Genomic DNA, 18,259 nt, shown 5'->3' on the forward strand with positions numbered 1-18,259 from the left:
AAACTTTAAGTTAAGATTCCTCCCTATAATGTAAGTATTAGGCTAGGCAATTAGATCAATGTCATAATAACACTGGTAAGGACTACAAGTGAATACTTCAGAAATGTAAATCATTTCAGCCTTTTGAAAAGTAAAATAGCAAAAGATATTAAAATTAAAAATAGTTATACTCTTTTTCTCAGCAATTTCACCATCAGGAATCCATCCCTGCAATAAGAGCACCAATGTATAAGGGTATGTGAACAAAGATACTCATTATAATGTTATTTGTAGTGGAAGGTTGGGCAGAAGATACTAGAATTCAACCTGAACATCCAAAAATAAAGAAATGCCTAAAGAAAAGGATAGTACATCCATACTGCAAAATACTACAGCAGATGCTTAACAAACTAGAACCAGAGTTATGAACTTGAGAAGTTTATGATGAACAAAGCAAACTGCAAATAATGGATTAGGTATCTGCTTTTTTATTTTGCTCATTTTTTTAAAACTCACTTTTATAAATCTTAAAAAAATATTTGCATATAATTATATGAGCATGGGCAAGGTAAGAACAGAAATATACTCTGTACAATGTTTTTAACATCTGCAATATTAGAAGCATAGGACATAAAAGCAAAAAGATGAGATCAGCCTAAGTAACTTAGCAAAAGCCTTTCTGTACAAAAAAAAAAATTAAAAATAAAAATAACTAAGAAATATCTAAAATAAAATGTTTATTTAAAAATAAATAAATAAAGGCCAGGCATGGTGGCTCACACCTATAATCCTAGCACTCTAGGAGGCCAAAGCAGTTGGACTGCTCAAGCTCAGGAGTTCGAAATCAGCCTGAGCAAGAGTAAGACCTCATCTCTAATAAAAATAGAAAAAAAAAAAAAAAACTAGCTGGGCATGGTGGTGCATGCCTGTAGTCACAGCTACTCGGGAGACTGAGGCAAGAGGATTTCTTGAGCCCAAGAGTTTGAGGTTGTTGTAAGCTATGATGATGCCACGGCACTCTACCCAGGGCAACAGAAAAAAAAAAAAAAGAAGAAGAAGAAGAAAAAGGAAAAGAAAAGTTAAAAAATTTTAAAAATAGGATGTGGTAATGATGAACTTTTTCTCTTTAAGTGAACACAACTTTTTTATTTAATTAAACAGCAGTTTATAATTTTTTTTAGGATTGGTGGTAAAATCCATTTTTATTAAAGGACAAGTAAATGTAAACATGGGAGTGCAGGCTACTTTTTTCAAGAAATTTACCAAGAAAGTGAAGAAACTATAAGACAGAACTTAAGGGAAAAACACAGGTTCAAAATAAAGCATTACTTCCTTTTAAGATTAGAGAACTGAGCTCACTAAAAAATAACAAAGAGCTGTAGATGGAAAATCTACAGGCTAAAAGGAGAAAACTATGAAGCCTATCTAAGAAGGAAGAGAAGTGAATACTTCAGAATATTCTCCAATTTCTATTAATATCATTAGGCTTAATAATGTTCTTTCATAAAAATTATAAAAGAAATCTGACAAATTTAACTTACTATATATCACTGGACAACTTCCAAAATATCTTATAAAAAGATTTACATCCAAGGCAGCACTAGAAAGAATTAGTTTCAAAGTTGGGTGCTTTTGCAACAAATCTCTTAACTTTGTAAGTAAAAAATCACTAAATCGATCCCTTTCATGTACTTCATCCTGCAATAAACAGAAATAAAACCACAGAACAGTTAAAACTATAAAAACGACTATGTCTTTAAAATAATGGCATTACTGGGTTTTGGACTGATTTAAATTAAATGTGGAAAGGCCAATCGACGTTAGTGAAAATTCTGTATTATGGACAATTCAGAAATCATCAGAAATTTAACTACCACCTACTATAAATGACAAAAATAGTCTTCCATCAATACCTGTGAGAAACTTTTCTAGGACTTTCCTTATATCAAAATCCACAGATGCTCAAGTCCTTGATATAAAACAGCATAGTATTTTGCACATACCCTTTGCACATCCTTCTATATACTTTAAGTCATCTCTAGATTGCTTATAATACCTAACATGGGGCTCAGCGCCCGTAGCACAGTGGTTACGGTGCCAGCCACATACACTGAGGCTGATGGGTTTGAACCTGGCCCAGGCCAGCTAAAGAATGACAACTGCAACAAAAAATAGCCAGGCGTTGTGGCAGGCTCCTGTAGTCCCAGCTACTTGGGAGGCTGAGGCAAGAGAATCAACTAAGCCCAAGAGCTGGAGGTTGCTGTGAGCTATGATGCCACAGCATTCTACCAAGGGTGTCAAAGTGAAACTCTGTCTAAAAAAAAAAACCTAATATGGTATAATGTATGTAAATACTTTTTATACCATATTGTTTAGGGAATAATGACAAAAAGTTCAGTATAGATACAATTTTTTAAATATTTTCAATACTCATTTGTTTGAATCCATGGATATGGAACCCACAGAGACAAAGGGCCAACTGTACTGCCCTTGTTTCCCGCAGAATCTAAGACCACATAAACTATAATGAATTCTAAATAAGTCCAATTGACTGTTCCTTTAATAAGTACAAAATCTATGTAAAAATGCTTCTGGTTGGATCAGGCCTCAGGTGCATCCTTTGCTAAGTTTATAAAGGTTACTTATTATAATGTAAACCTTAATCTAAATTTTTTCTGAAATTACATAGATAAAAACTTACAATTTTTTTTTTATACAGGATCTCGTTCTGTTGCTTAGACTAGAGTGTAGTGGTATTATCATAGCTCACTGCAATCTCTAACTTCTGGGCTCAAGCAATCCATGATGCATGCCACCATGCCTGGCTAAGTTTTCTAAGTTTTGTAGAAATGGGGTCTTATTATGTTGCTAAGACTGGTCTTGAACTCCTGACCTCAAGCCATCCTTCCACCTCAGCCTCCCAAAACATTAGGATTACAGGTGTGAGCCACTACACCCAGTCTATAATTCTTTAAAGCAGGAATAATTCATCTGCTTAGTTCACTGATAGCAGGTTAATTTAGCAGCTTAACCATGATGTTAACTGACTATAAAGTATACTCCTATAAGGGGGAAATATATGACAAAAAAGGAGAGATCAGAAAACCAAGGTTAGAAAAGGAAAATCACCATTTCTGAAGAACTCTAAATACATGTATTATATTCATCTATGAAAACTATATTTTTTAAACTACCTATTTATTTTTCTCTAATAAAATCTGATGGTCTTATTCTATATTTGATACAAAATATTTCTAATAAGTATAGACAAAAATAACCTGATTGCAGTATCATATTCAAAATAAAAAACTGGTTCTCATTTTACCCTTTTCCAAAAAATGTAATTATGTATTTAAACTTTAAGTAATCTGAGTGACATATAGCAAATTCAGCAATATTCTTACCACAATAACATGTGTCACAGTTGACAAGGTGCTATCACCTGCCATCAATGTACGAAGCAATACCCCATTAGTGCAAAATGTCAGAAGTGTCTTTGGAGAAACCCTTTTCAAAAAAATCAAAATAAAATGCACAATTAAAAATCTTTTACTTAATTAAAACATGACCACATTAAATGCTAGACTTACATATCCTTCAGTAAGTATTACAAATATGATAGTGTTCTGGTATGTATAGTTTATTAGCAAAGTTATGTGATTTTGCAAGGTTATATAAGATTGCCTTGACAACAGCCTTTTATTAAGTGATATATTTCATTAAAGAACCTAAATAGCTTAAAAAAAAGAAAAGGCCTTTAACACATTTTTGCTTGAGGAAAAAGATATCACTAATGAAATCAGATTTTTTAATCACTTTTAAAAACAAAGAAATAGTATACTACTTTTCAAGAAGATATTACCAATACTATAGGTTGAGTATCCCTTATCCAAAATGCTTGGGACCAAAAGTATTTTGGATTAGAGATTATTTGGACTATATTATTAGCTGACCAATCCAAATCCAAAAATCTGAAATTCACAATGCTTCAATGAACACTTCCTCTGAAAGTCACATCAGCACTCAGAAAGTTTCAGATTTTGGAGCATTTTGGATTTTAGATTTTTTAATTTGGGATGCTCAACCTGTACTACTGCTAATAAATTTAATCACTAATATTTGGTAACTGCTTACTCTGAACTTCACACCCAAACTGTGCTCTAGGTGCTCTCATTAGCCTCATTTTATAGATGAGGAAAATGAAGATCAAAGAAGTAAAATAATCGGCACTTGATCATAAAATGAAATTTTTATCTTGAATCCAAACACTTTTTCAAACTACTCAAAATCTCTCTTAGACATGATGTCAACATCCTAATATAGACTTAAATTAGGGTAAAACGATTATCTAACTTTGCAACTAACATACTCCCTCTACTTTAAGAGAAATATAAACATTTAGCCTTTTCTAAGCATGATAAAATATAGAATACATGACAATCGTCTTTACCTGCTTTCTAATCGAATCTGATAACCAATTGTTTGACCGATCCTCTCCCTCCTCTCTGCAGCAACTCTTTCAGCCACAGCAATTGCTGCTAATCGTCTTGGTTGAGTACAAAATATACGGCAGGGGATACCATTTTTAAAGCAATCATCTAAAAGGAACTGAGGAATCTGAAACAAAAGGTTTAAAATACCGTAAAATGACATGACTACATACCCAGAAAAATCCAAGTAAATCAACTAAAAAACTTAGAACTAAAAAAGTTCTGCAATGTGTCCACATATAATCCTAAAAACAACTTTCATGTAACTAGTAATAATAATCAGCTTTAAAATATACTTTCAAAAGACCTTGTTCACAAAAGAAACCTAAACTAAAATATGTAAATTCGAATTTTTCCAAAAATATTTAAAGCTTACATGAACACCATAAAATACTGCTGAAAAACACAGAACTTATGCTAAATTCCTGGATAGGAAAAATCAATATTTTAAAAATGTTAATTCCCCCGAAGTTATTCTATAAAGTCAATGGAATGAAAATAAAATTTCCATTGAGATTCTTTAAGTAGTAAAAAGTATAAAGAAAACAAAAATAGCCTATAATTCCAGGACTGCAGATATTTTTCTGTGAAATTCAAATGGGATGCAAAGATTTAAAATCAAAAGTGAAAGTCTTACCCATCTATCCCCCACCACCACTATGCTTAACCTTCTCCCCAAGGTAACTACTATTAAGTTGGTTATGAAATCTTGCCAGAAAAAAAATTTATACAACTCAGAATATTTGTTTTTTATTCACACAAAGTGATTATTGTACTTATAGCTCTCTTTTACCAGATCTACCTAACCCACTTTAACAGCTACATATTCCATCTTATGGATGTGACTACACATTTAAGTAATTTCTGGGGTTTTTACATTATTGATGTTTATTATCAAGGTTGTAGTAACCATCTATTTCCACATACTTCCGCAAAGATATAAGTATTATAAATCACTAGCAGTGAAAATACTGAGTCAAAGAGTACATAAATTTTTTATTTGGATATAAAATGATCAAGTTACCCTCCAAAACAATTCAACAAAGCAGAAGAGCTATTTTTCAATACCCATATCAATACTTAATATTATCAGTTTTTTCATTTCTACCAATTTGATCCTTGAAAATATCATTGGGTCTTCTTTATTTTCTTTTTCTTTTTTCTTTTTTTTTTTTTTTTTTGAGATAGGCGTCTCAGTCTGTTGCCCAAACTAGAAGGCCATGGCATCAGCCTACCTCACAGCAACATCAAACTCCTGGTTCAAGCGACCCACCTGCCTCAGCCTCCTGAGTAGCTGGGACTACATTTACCCACCACAATGCTCAGCTTGCTCAGGCTAGTCTCAAACTTCTGGGCTCAAGAGATCCTCTCACCTCAGCCTCCCAGAGTGCTAAGATTATAGGTGTGAGCCACCCTGTCTGGCCCTGATTTTCATTTCTTTAAATGTGAAAAAAAGAGAACATCTTTTCATACCTGTCCTACCCCTCAGGGTTTTTTTTGTTTTGTTTTTAGCTTAGCTAGTTCACCCAGAAACATAAATGCACAAAAACTACCAAGAAATATTTTAAAAGAGATGAGAAAATCAAAGATTTAAAAAAAAATCCTGAAAGAAGTTGAAAGGGAAGAAAAAAACGCATTACATATACAGGAACAAAGACAAGAATTCCATCAATTTCTCCTCAGAAAGCATACATAAAAGAAGGGTAGAATACAAAAGTGTTGAGATAAAAATCCCCACCAACCTAGAATTCTATACCTTGCAAAATTATCGTTCAAAAATGAAGGAAAAATGAAGACTTTTTCAAACAAGAAGTGAGAATTTGTTGGCAGTAGATCTGCCTTGAAAATAACACAGGACAGAGTTGAACCTTAATAAAGAAGAACACTACAGGAGTAAGTGAAGGTAAAATAAAAACTTTTATTTTTCTTATTCTTAATTAAGCTAACAATATGTTCAAAATAACAATAGTAACAATGTATTTGATTACATATATTTATCTTTATGTATGTGTGAACATATGTATGCTTATATATAAGTGAAATAAGTAACAACAACGATTCAAGGGACAGGAGGGAGGAATTAGGATAGTTTTGCTATTTCAGGTACTCACACTACCTGTAAAGATATATAGTTTACTTGAAAAAAAAGTTGATTTAGTTGTAAATGTATATTGCAAACTCCAAGGCAACAACTAAAATAAGGTAGAAGATAATGAAGAGGAATATTATACTCATGTTGTAAACCACAAAATGCAAAGCACAGGATCCTGGTACAGGAATACATGACATTAAAGATATTACATGTAAGAAAAATTTCAAAACATATTAGAGAAACTTAGCATTTGATGAAAAATGGTATGGGGGAAGGATAGATTATTAGATAAAAGTTATATTTAAACTAGATATTAAAGTGAGGAGAAAAATAAGATTTCTTCCTGATAGACGTTATAGTTTTTAAAACTACAAATGTAAAAGTATTAAAATGAAATATGAAAAGAAAAAGTTGAGTGCAGTGGTGTGCCCTTAGTTCTAGCTACTCAAGAGTATGAGGTGGGAGGATCCCTGGAGGCCAGGAGTTCAAGACTGCATTGAACTATGATCATCCCTGTAAACACACACTCCATTCTAGCTTGGGCAACACAGCAAGATCCTGTCTCTTTTTTAAAAAAATTTTTTTATCCACGTGGAGAAAATACTTGAAGATATTAGCCTGGGAAAAAACTTGATGAGGAAGACCCCCCACCCAGCAATTGCAGCAACACCAAAAATAAACTGAGATTTGATCAAGCTAAAAAGCTTTTGCACAGTTAAGGATACCACGAACAAAGCAAACAGCCTTTGGAATGGGAGATTTTTGCATGTTATGAATCTCACAAAGGCTTGATAACTTCTACAGAGAACTCAAATTAAACAATAAGAAAAGTACAAACCCTCTCTATAAGTGGGCTAGAGATTTGAACAGAAACTTCTCCAAGGATGACAGATGAAAGGCCAACAAACACATGAAAAAATGCTCATCGTCTTTAATCATCTAAGAAATGCAAATCAAAACTACTCTAAGATATCATCTAACCCCAGCAAGATTAGCCCACACCACAAATTTCCAAAACACCAGACGCTGGTGTGGATGTGGGAAGAATGGAACACTTCTACATGGCTGGTGGGATTGCAAACTAATACAGCCTTTTTGGAGAGAAGTATGGAGAATCCTCAAAGATCTAAAAGTAGACCTTGCATTTAACTCTGTAATCCCATTAGTAGGTATCTACCCAGAAGAACAAAAATTATTTTACCACAAAGACATACGGACTAGAATGTTTATTGCAGCTCAATTCATAATTGCCAAATCGCAGAAGCAACTTAAATGTCCAGCAATTCACAAATGGATCAACAAATTGTGGTAGATGTATACCATGGAATATACCATTTTATTCAGCCATTATAAAAGATGGAGACCTTACATGTTTTACAGTTACTTGGATGGAGTTGAAATACATTTTTCTTAGTAAAGTATAACAAGAATGGAAAAATATCCAATGTACTCCATATTAGTATGAAATCAATATATAAATAATTATACACTCATAAGAACAATAAAACACTAATATACTCCAGTTCGGGGGTAGAGGGAAGCAGGAGGGGGAGGGGAGAGAACATTTGGCAGAAGGAAAAGGAGTTGAAAGGCATGAGGCGAGGTCCCCACTAATGTGCACACTGTGAGGGTGTATAACACGCTCCCTGGGCAAGGGGCTCTTCTACAGATGGAACTTTACCCTGGAAGTGAGAACAATGTAACCTAAAATTGTACCCCCATGTTAATTTGAAAAAAATAAAAAATAAAAATATTCGAAAAAAAATTTTTTTTTCATTTACAGAAAAATGTTTTTTAATCTCGGGGTATGAAATACGTTTCTCAGCATAGTCCAAAGCCCTAAAAAGGTTGACAAGTTTGACTAAAATAAAGTAATTATGAAACAAAGCATAAGCAAAGCTAAAAAACAAGCAAAACATTGGGAGAAATTATTTTTAAGATGCTTAACAGTCAATAGACATATCCATAATACATAAAATGCTCTAAAAAATAAATTCAAAATGATTAAGTCAAAAGAAAAATAGAATATAAACTAGGAACTCATAGAAGATAAATAAAAACATACTCAACTAAGAATCAAGGAAATGCAAATTAAAACATTGCTTATAAGTTTAATAAAGGTTAAAAAAAATTCTATATATTCTTGCCCAACCTTTAAAGAAACAACAACATTCAATATTGTTTTACTAAAATACAATATTGAGTACACAATATTGAGTTAATCTAACTATTAAAATTTAACTTCCATATCCTGGATCTGGCATTTCCACTTTTAGAAATTTGTATTACTGAAACACTCCCACAAACAAATACTAGGATACAACATAATACAGTAAATACAATATAAGAGTTAAGATTCCTGCTTTGCCACTTCCTTACTGTATTAACTAGGGTAGATTAACATACTTGAATTTTAGTTTTTATTTCTCATTTGTAAAAAGAGATAATGAAACCTACATGTTTTTGGGTTCTCAAGAAGCTGAAAGGAGACAACCCTTGTAAAAATCAATGACACAATAATTCATTTTTCATCATTGTTTTTTACATCATTACAAAATGTTCAGGAATACTATGCAGTTGTTTAAAAAATGAAATATATAGGCACTGACATGAAAAAATATCCAATACATGGCAAGTAAAAACAGCAAAATGTATGTATGCTATTATCCCATGTTTGTTTTTAAAAACAAATAAAACAATGTAAAGAAAACAAAACTAAAACACACAACCCCCTCCCAAAAAAAACCCACAAATATATATTCCAAGTTTCTGACAATAATGCAAAGGGAGAGGGTGGCAGGAGAATTAAAAATCTTTCATTTTCTATGTAATATTTTTCATAATGTTCAAGTTTTACATAATGAAAATGATTAAGAAAAATAATTCAAAAAGCACTTAACTTTATAGTACTCCTAAAGGCAAGATGAAACTGGCTAACAATCCTACTTTAAAGTCTGTTTTATTTTATATTTCACCTAAAAGAAACAGTGGCCAGGCATAGTGGGTCATGCCTGTAATCCTAGCATTCTTGGAGGCCTAGGCAAGTGGATTGCTTGAGCTCAGGAGTTCAAGACCAGCCTGAGCAAGAACGAGACCCTGTCTCTACTAAAAAGAGAAAAACTAGCTGGGCATGGTGGCAGGTTCCTGTAGTCCCAGCTACCCAGAAGGCTAAGGCAAGAGAATTGGTTGAGCCCAGGATTTTGAGGTTGCTATTAGCTGCTCTACCCAGGATGACAAAGTGAGACTCTGTCTCAAAAAAAAAAGAAAGAAAGAAAGAAAGAAACATTAGTATTTTACTTTATCATATCAGTAAATGACACACACGACTGTGACAACAGACTTACATAATTCCAATATACAAATACCATTAGGGAAGACATTCTAATAATGTCACACACGACTGTGACAACAGACTTACATAATTCCAATATACAAATACCATTAGGGAAGACATTCTAATAATTTAAAACATACTTGTATTTTATCAAAACTTCCATAATCTCTAGTCAATATAATTAATTTGCTATAGTTAACACCTAATGACAAAATTTACTCATATTAAAACAATTATAACAATTTTAGACATTTAAACTCCAGATACTCTGAAGTGACTGCATGTAATTTCACTTAATCACTCACACTGAAGAAAAATCTTATTATCTTCAAATGAAAATTTTTTTTTGTTTTATTTATTAAAAGTTCACTTTATTTTTCTGTTGAATCAAACACTAGCTACAAGTTACAGTTAGATTTTTCTGGTGCCTTCCAAATGTCACCATAGTTAACATTGCCTTATCAATCATCAAACAATCCACTAGGTCCCAGTGGTTATGTTCACATCTAGAATGTTCAGGTGATGAGGAATTCTTTTATTGGTTTGCTTTAGCTTTTAGTTCTTGTTTATATCTCCAAATTCGAAAAAGTTGAGAGGTTCCTGCTGCCCCCACAAAGAAATTAACAGCAAACAGACTCAAGTTTTTTGGAATAATTACAAGTGAATATCTTGACCAAATAAACCCTGTAGCCATCAAAACAGCAGACTGAGCTGTGCTGAGTTTTTCTGCAGGTCTGGCCATATCAGCCAATCCAGCACCCACCAATCCCCATTTCATAATTAGAGCACAAAAAACTGTTTTGGGGCCTGCTGGGTGGTTGTACAACGGCCTCAATTTCTCGAGCAGTATCAGCTCCACTTTGTCGAGGAGCCGGTGGTAGGTGGCCCACAGGCCTCAGGCGCTGGCAGCAGACATCTCCGCCACCAAGTGATCATGGGCAGCCGGGTAGAAGGGTGGCTGTGTCCTCGTCCCCGGAATTGCCCAAATGAAAATTTTTAATTATTTATTTTTACAGGTTTAAGTTAAGGATAAAAAGTTATATTTTTATGAAAATATTTAAGTCCTACAAGCAAATATTTAATCTCTCCTGTGACCTTGCCTTACCCATTGGCTAGGTTTATCAAACCAACCAATACAAACATAGGATATCTTAAACAATTGTCAAAAGAAAACCGTGTCCATAAAAGATGGAAAATATATAAATATATTGACTATTTAACCTGAATGTAAGTAATTTTAGTACTGATGCTGAAATGCTGCAACATAAACATAAACAAGAAAAGGTCATATTGTGCCATACTTTACTACTTCCAATCTGTTTCCCTGTGAGTAAAACTCCACGATAATGAGGTGCTTTGAGTCCAAACATCCACACTGTATCATATGATACTAATTCCATTCCACAGTCAACCTTATATTAATAATTGTTGCTATTGCTTTACTTTGCTCCTATGTACAAAACCCTGTTAGGCAGGTACGGAGATTATCTCTAAACCTCCCCTTGAAAGATGGTAATTATCAGTACTATTTCATAAATAACGGTGACAGCTCACAGAGGTTACAAAACTATCCTAAAACTTCACCTCCAACAAGTGAGGAAACTAGAATTTGAACCCATGGCCAAGCCCATGTTCCTTCCTGAATACTAAATCATATTGCCAATCTCTGTTTATAAAGAAAGGCCAAATGCACTAGTTTACAAATAAACAATTTAAAACATCTCCTTTCTACAAATACTCAAAATGTACACCTGGTAGTACATTACTTCTGAAATAACCATTATTAAAATAATCAGAAGTTTCTTTTTATGTTTTTTAATATATATAGTATAGATTTGACATAAAACTGCAATACGGGATAAAATTTGTTTCTGCTATAAACAACAAAAAAGAAACAAACCTGTGTGGTCTTTCCAGATCCAGTTTCTCCTACAATCAAAACTACTTTATTTTCCTTTATTATTTTAACAATTTCTTCTTGTTTCTCAAACACTGGTAAAGACTGCCTAAATGAATCAAATTCAGATTCTCCTCTTTTCACTGGAATCTGAGGTATGCCATTGTTGAGTCTCCCACTTGTCTTGCTCATTTCCCGGTTCTCTTTGAAAATGAATAAAGAACAAAAAATTCATGATCAACACTGAAAAAGAGTTAAAAATAAAATGAAGTGATTTCTAATGTAATTCCTTTCAGCACTCAGTCTATTTAAAATTAGCAAGCAATACCTCAACTGTTAGACTCCTACACTTGCTATTCTTATGGAACGTATTTCATATTTTAGTGCTAATTAGAAAGCAAACCTCTCAGGTGTATTTCTGGTACATAATTTTTAACAATCAATAAAAATTAATCACTCGATATCTATTAAAAGCAAAACAATTTTGATAATCAAAATGACTTTCAGGCTTGCTCTAAGTTTCTATCAGTAATGTTGCAGAAAATTAAAAGTTCATAGTAGGAAACAACATCCATTTTACTTCTATGTATGATGTTACATATAATACAAAAAAATTACAACAAAAGAAAATACTCCATATGTGTTTAAATGATACATGTAAAATTAAGTGATCAAATAGAACATGTGTAAATTTAAGGTCCTAATGCTTAATAAATTTCCTAATTGAGCTTTTTAGCCAACATTCATATTTAACTAAACAGGCAGAAATAAAGAATAGACATGATCTTCATGTAGTTCAAAATATTGTATGCTTATATTTAAAGTTTAAGTTCTTTGATAGGACCATTTATTTTCTACATTTCTTATTTTCTACATTTCCAACCAAGTCCAATAAACAATTATAATTATGCAAATTCCATCATTATAGACCATGAAATTTTATCACTAGAGATGCAATTTTCTCATATAGTAAAATTACAACCTCGTTTTGTAACCTAAATATATTTTTTATCTGCCTTTGAGCAATTCAATATACTGAAGATTCTATCCCATCTTTTACCATAAGGTAAAGGCCCAATTCAAAATCTCACTCCTTAGTGTGCCGTGGCAGGGTAATGTAGCAAAGTTCAGACCTTGGAAGTCAAATCCCAGCTCTGTAGTTTACTGGCTGGTTGAGTGGCTTTGAACAAATTATTTAACTCTGAGCCTCAGTTTCTTCACCTGTGAAATAGGGGAAATTCTTACCTTGCAAAGGTTGCCATGAGGCCCTATAAAGGGTTTAGCATACTGAGCACATACTGAGCACAATAAGTGCTCAATAAATGGTAGCTATTATTACATTTAAAAAAAAAAAAAGACTTGGTTCAAATCCATAACATGCCCTAACACTCCATTTTGTTCCAAAATTTTCACAACTCTTTAACTGTTTCTAACAAACTGTTCAAATTAAGAAATCTTATTTCATCTTAGTTTTTAAAAATAAATATAAAATAGAAAAAGAACAATCATCAAATAATAAGGTAGACAAGGAAGCTCCCCAGAAAATACATACCAGCTTCAACTGCAAACACATTTCCTCTTTCTGTCTTAGGCAGAAGTTCTGTACGCTCTTTATTGGTGACAGGAAATCTTTGAATTAGGCTCCTAACAGCATGTTTTGTATTATGAGTCAAATTACAGGTCATCATTGCATGAGCTGTTTCTGATCCATCTTTCTTCTTCACAGTTAGGTATCTATTTGCTCCCTTTCTGAATATTAATAAAAATCATTTATTTACTATATATAGTCATCTTGTTCACACATGATGTATGCCTACTTAGAAAATACATCTCAAATGAAACACTGAAAAAAATTAAAATGCTTTGGGATAAGATGCTGAAAGTCAAAAAAACTTCACTGAAGAGAGGTTTGAGCTAAAGTGGCCATGGGAGTATTTTCAATTAAAATTTCAAAGTGCGGTAAATCTAATTTTAATCAGCAAAAAAAGCTTACTAACCCATAACTGTTAAAGTTTGTCTTTAGCAAAATTCATGGTAGATGAAACATCACCAGCTAACTGAAGCACACAGTGGGAAAAAAGTAATAATCTGAACAACAGAACCTAAAAATGATAATAAAAAGTTATGGTTCATTGTTCAGACAAATACCCACTGAATGTTTGCACAGTATGTTGGTAATGTCATACTTCCATGAAAATCTGTTAAGAGAGCCAAGTTTAGTGGCTAGACCAAAAAAGCATAAACTAAATTACTGACAACTATTTTCAGATGCCTTTTTTTTAAATCAAAGAAATTGTCAAAGCTTCTGGTTCTACCCTTCGATTATAAGGTAAAAATGATTTATAACTGTTCTAGTTATTTGCTGTAAGTATATTTGTTTCTACAACTGGTCCAGGACTGATTATGTAGTTTATGACTTTGTAGCTCCAAGGGAACTAGATATAATGTTAGACACAAAGGAAGTCCCAAATGTGTTTTGAATGATTTGATAATGCACACCTATAATCCAGCAATGGAGTTAGTACTGGTTAAAAGCTCAGGCTCCAGAAGCACACAGACCTGGGGCTGAATCCTACTTCTACCATCTACTAGCATAGCTGTGAAACCACAGACAGTTATTTAACGGTTCTGAGCCTAAGATAATAATACCTACCTCAAAAAATTATTCATATAAGATAATACATGTAAAGTTCAATATCTATCACAGAGTAGACTCTAAATACGTGAAAACTATTATTGTAATTATAGGCAAAAAAATCACTTCTTAAATTTAAAAGTTACCAAAATATTCTATAAAATGCTTTATCATTTGTTAATAGCACCATCATACTACAGAAATGAGCAACACAGCCACAAATACAACAAAAATTACATGTATAATTTTGTGATTTTCCTATTTTTCATTAGATATAAATTTTGTCAACAACAAAACCTTCACCATAAGAATGATGTTCATCTTACAAGGGTACAAGTGAATCTTTCTATGAGTAGAATATGAATGTTTTGACATAATAACTAAGAAAGTTACATGAAGGCTATGTTAACCAGTTTGATGGAAGTGTCTTAGATTGTGTGTGAAAACACCACACTGTACCCCCAAAGTGCATCAATGTACACAGTTACCATTCAATAATAAAAATAAAAAATAAAAAGAATGATGTTAAACTGGGATTAACCTACACAGTTTTAACAGTTAAGTCTTCTAAAGTGAGGCTTTTAATTTATCAAGATTTTTAATTTCTGGAAACTCCTTATTGAATTATATGCTTTCTATGCTACCATCTACTCCTTAACAAGTGCTTAGTGATGCTCAACATGATGCCATAAAAATGAAATAGTTAAAATTTAACCTGATCCAGAAAAGTATTGGATTCTAAAGAAGTTCTCAGTAGTAGGTCTTTTCCCACGGACCTTACTTGATCTTTTAGTCCCCTTCTTTAATGTTCACTTCATAAAATCTTAACCACAAAAAGCATAAAATATGCTGAAATGAGAGTTAGAGCCAAAGTCAAAAAGCTAATGTGGGCTAGTACTAACCTTTCAACTAACTAAATAAATCATTTTCCTTTCTAACACTGGTTAATTTAAAATTAAGACTCCAGTATTTTTAAGAGCTCCAAAATGCTTTAATTTTCTTAAGTCATCTCAGAAACGTTTTGCTATATTTCACTTTTCACTAATTTTCTTGGATTCATTCATTCAATCATCATATGTAAATTGAGCACCTACTATATGCACTAAGGTAGGAACTGGAATTAGAGAGTTAAATAAAATATACTCTCTTTCCTTTACAAGCTCACAACTAAAATATGAGGAAAGACTGAAACTTCCCTAAAAGGGATTGCCCAATACAGTATTTATGTATAAAAATAATTCACAATAAGCAAGTGTGAGAATTTAGCCCTACAATTTAAAATTAAATGAATCCAATTTGAACACAGATGGTAAGGCAGAAAGATAACATCAATTTGATAGCATATATGTTTTAGTAAGATTCTATGTGGCTCTTACTGCTCATTCCTACCACATTCAGCACCACAGTGACACTGCTATTATAAAAGAATTAAGAAAACTTTTGGTAAAATATTTACTTCATATTGTGAGGAATGAAACATTCAGAAGAGATGTGTCCTACCATAAACTAACACACTAAGATCTCAGCATGCTTTCGTTCCAATGTAACTGAAACTATGCTTTGATGGAAAACATATAAACCCCCTTTACGAAGCAAAATTAGAAACCAGCTGCATGCATAGAAAAGATATTAGATAAATTAAATTCACAAGAATTTTTTAAATAATAAATTCAAACTCCAAGCGCAATTTTTAAGTACAAAAGTAAATGTAGTAAAATTATAGATAAGAACATCATAACCTCTGACTTTCACAGGGCAAAAGCAAGTAAGTTTTGGCATTTCCATGGCTTCTTCCTTTTAAAGAAAAATGATAATATATATAATCAAATGTAATGAAACTCTAATGTTAACCAATTTACAAAGCATGTTCTGAATATTTAGCTCAAATATAACCATTTGCCTCAGTATTCCCTATACTCCAAGTCTGGAGAGTAAACTTAAAAAACTTGCAGATACCAAGGAGATAAATGTCTCAAAAAAATAAATAAAATAACAGGCATCCACTTGATGCCTACTAAATACTCAATTCTATACCACTTTAATTTATAGCAGCAGCAGACGGATGCAAAAATCTATCTCTGAACCATTTTCTCCCCAATACTGTAATACAGAATTACAAATTTATTAAAGTTTGCATCATACTAATTTGTACTTTTCTTATGATTACCTAACAACTAATTAACCAACCAGTTAACTTTATGTTGTCACTAAACTGAACACAGTTCTTTCATGTCATAGTCATTATAAGAAAGTTAGAGATGAAACCTATCTAATATTTCTGATCTAACTCCTCACAGCACATAATACATTGCTATCAACTCATTGTGAAGATCAAAAATTAATTAGCTAAACAACCATATTCAAACTCCAGATGTGACACTTGCTGTGTGATTTTGGGAAAATTTACATACTATCTCTAGGATTAAGCCTCAACATTATATTAAGTACCAAATATTAATAACAGAATCTACCTTATCAAACTGTTGATAGTTTTAAATAAGCTGTATAAAGCACCTAGCACAATGCCTGTTGTACAACAGCACTTAATAAACATTAGCTCCTGCCTCTAGACAGAACACAGCTCTGCTGACACCTTGATTTTAGCCCATGGGAGCTGTATTGAACTTCTGACCTCCCAAACCGTTTTAAGGTAATAAACTTACATTGTTTTGGCCACTAAAAAAAAAAAAGGTTAGCTCCTTTATTGGGCACTGCAGGGTTTATTTATTTATATTTGCAGTTTATTCTGCATTCCATTAACTTATTCTTTTATTTTCTCTTAATTTTTTTATTAAATCATAATGCATTTATGGGGTACAATGTGCTAATTTTATATACAATTTGGAATGCTTACATCAAACTAGTTAACATAGCCTTTACCTCACTTCCTTAATTATTGTGTTAAGACGTTTATACTCTACTCTTAATAGATTTGACACGTACCCCTGCAATATGTAACATAGGTGAGATCCCACTGATTACCCTCCCTCCCCCTGACCTCCCTCCTCCCCTCGCCTTCCTCTTCCCTCCTTCATCCTGGGCTATAGTTATGTTTTATCATTTCTTTAAAGCCATTTTTCCTAATTTAGCTAGGGAAAGAAAAGGAGAATGCAGTATGCAAATTCCCAAGGCAAGAGAGGCTGTAACCCAAATCTGAAAGGGAAGCTTCCTTATAAGCTGGAACCTTCTGGTCAGGGTGGGTAGAGTACTTCACCGACTAAGCACTGACTTAGCAGTCAAAGAATAAGAAGTTGTACTTGGAAAAATCTACTTTCATACACTTTTGTACTTCCTTATTGCAAAAATTTTTGACGAAGTTCATTTTGTAAATTCTATTTTATCTACCTTTGACTAAGAAAAATAGAAAAGAGATTTTGTTTTGTTATGAACGAGACAAAGACTAAGAAAGTATGCTCTTAGGACCAAAACAGTGATCTCAATTGAGAGAAAAAAGTAAACAAATTATCAGGTGAAATTTTTGTTATGTGAAACCTGACTAGAATTTCAAAGAAAGAAGGATCTTACTCTAAGAAGAACATTTTACTAAATGATGAATAATTATTATAAAAAATTAAAACCAAAGTAAATTCAACTTTTTAGGAGAATATGAGAAATAAAGCCCATCACAAATGGCTTCATTTTGAAAGAAATGATATCAAAAAGGAAAAAATCAGAAAAATATAATTAGCCAGAAAATCTCAAATCTATTTTTAAAACCCTTACAGGCTTGGCGCCTGTGGCTCAAGCAGCTAAGGCACCAGCCACATACACCTAAGGTGGCAGGTTCGAATCCCCAGCCCGGGCCCGCCAAACAACAATGATGGCTGCAACC

At 32.7% G+C, this 18,259-nt stretch overlaps 1 protein-coding gene and 1 pseudogene across 2 annotated transcripts in view; both read right to left on the reverse strand.

Moving 5' to 3' along the window:
• The window catches only part of YTHDC2 (YTH domain containing 2), a 66,860-nt gene that overhangs the window by 42,396 nt on the left and 6,205 nt on the right, over nucleotides 1-18,259 (reverse strand). Inside the window, exons 3-7 of the mRNA XM_003788911.2 lie at nucleotides 13,345-13,541; nucleotides 11,796-11,995; nucleotides 4,430-4,596; nucleotides 3,384-3,486; nucleotides 1,521-1,677 (exon numbers count right to left, since the gene is read on the reverse strand). Of these exons, the coding sequence (XP_003788959.1) occupies nucleotides 1,521-1,677; nucleotides 3,384-3,486; nucleotides 4,430-4,596; nucleotides 11,796-11,995; nucleotides 13,345-13,541 (824 nt within the window). The remainder of the gene's footprint in view (nucleotides 1-1,520; nucleotides 1,678-3,383; nucleotides 3,487-4,429; nucleotides 4,597-11,795; nucleotides 11,996-13,344; nucleotides 13,542-18,259) is intronic.
• Nucleotides 10,257-11,708, reverse strand: LOC100948715 (annotated as a pseudogene). The gene has a single exon (XR_153488.3). The product of XR_153488.3 is annotated as a mitochondrial pyruvate carrier 2 pseudogene (transcript).

Source organism: Otolemur garnettii, unplaced genomic scaffold (genome assembly GCF_000181295.1).
Source record: "Otolemur garnettii isolate 467f Iridium unplaced genomic scaffold, OtoGar3 scaffold00030, whole genome shotgun sequence".
NCBI classification, from domain to species: Eukaryota; Metazoa; Chordata; class Mammalia; order Primates; family Galagidae; genus Otolemur; species Otolemur garnettii.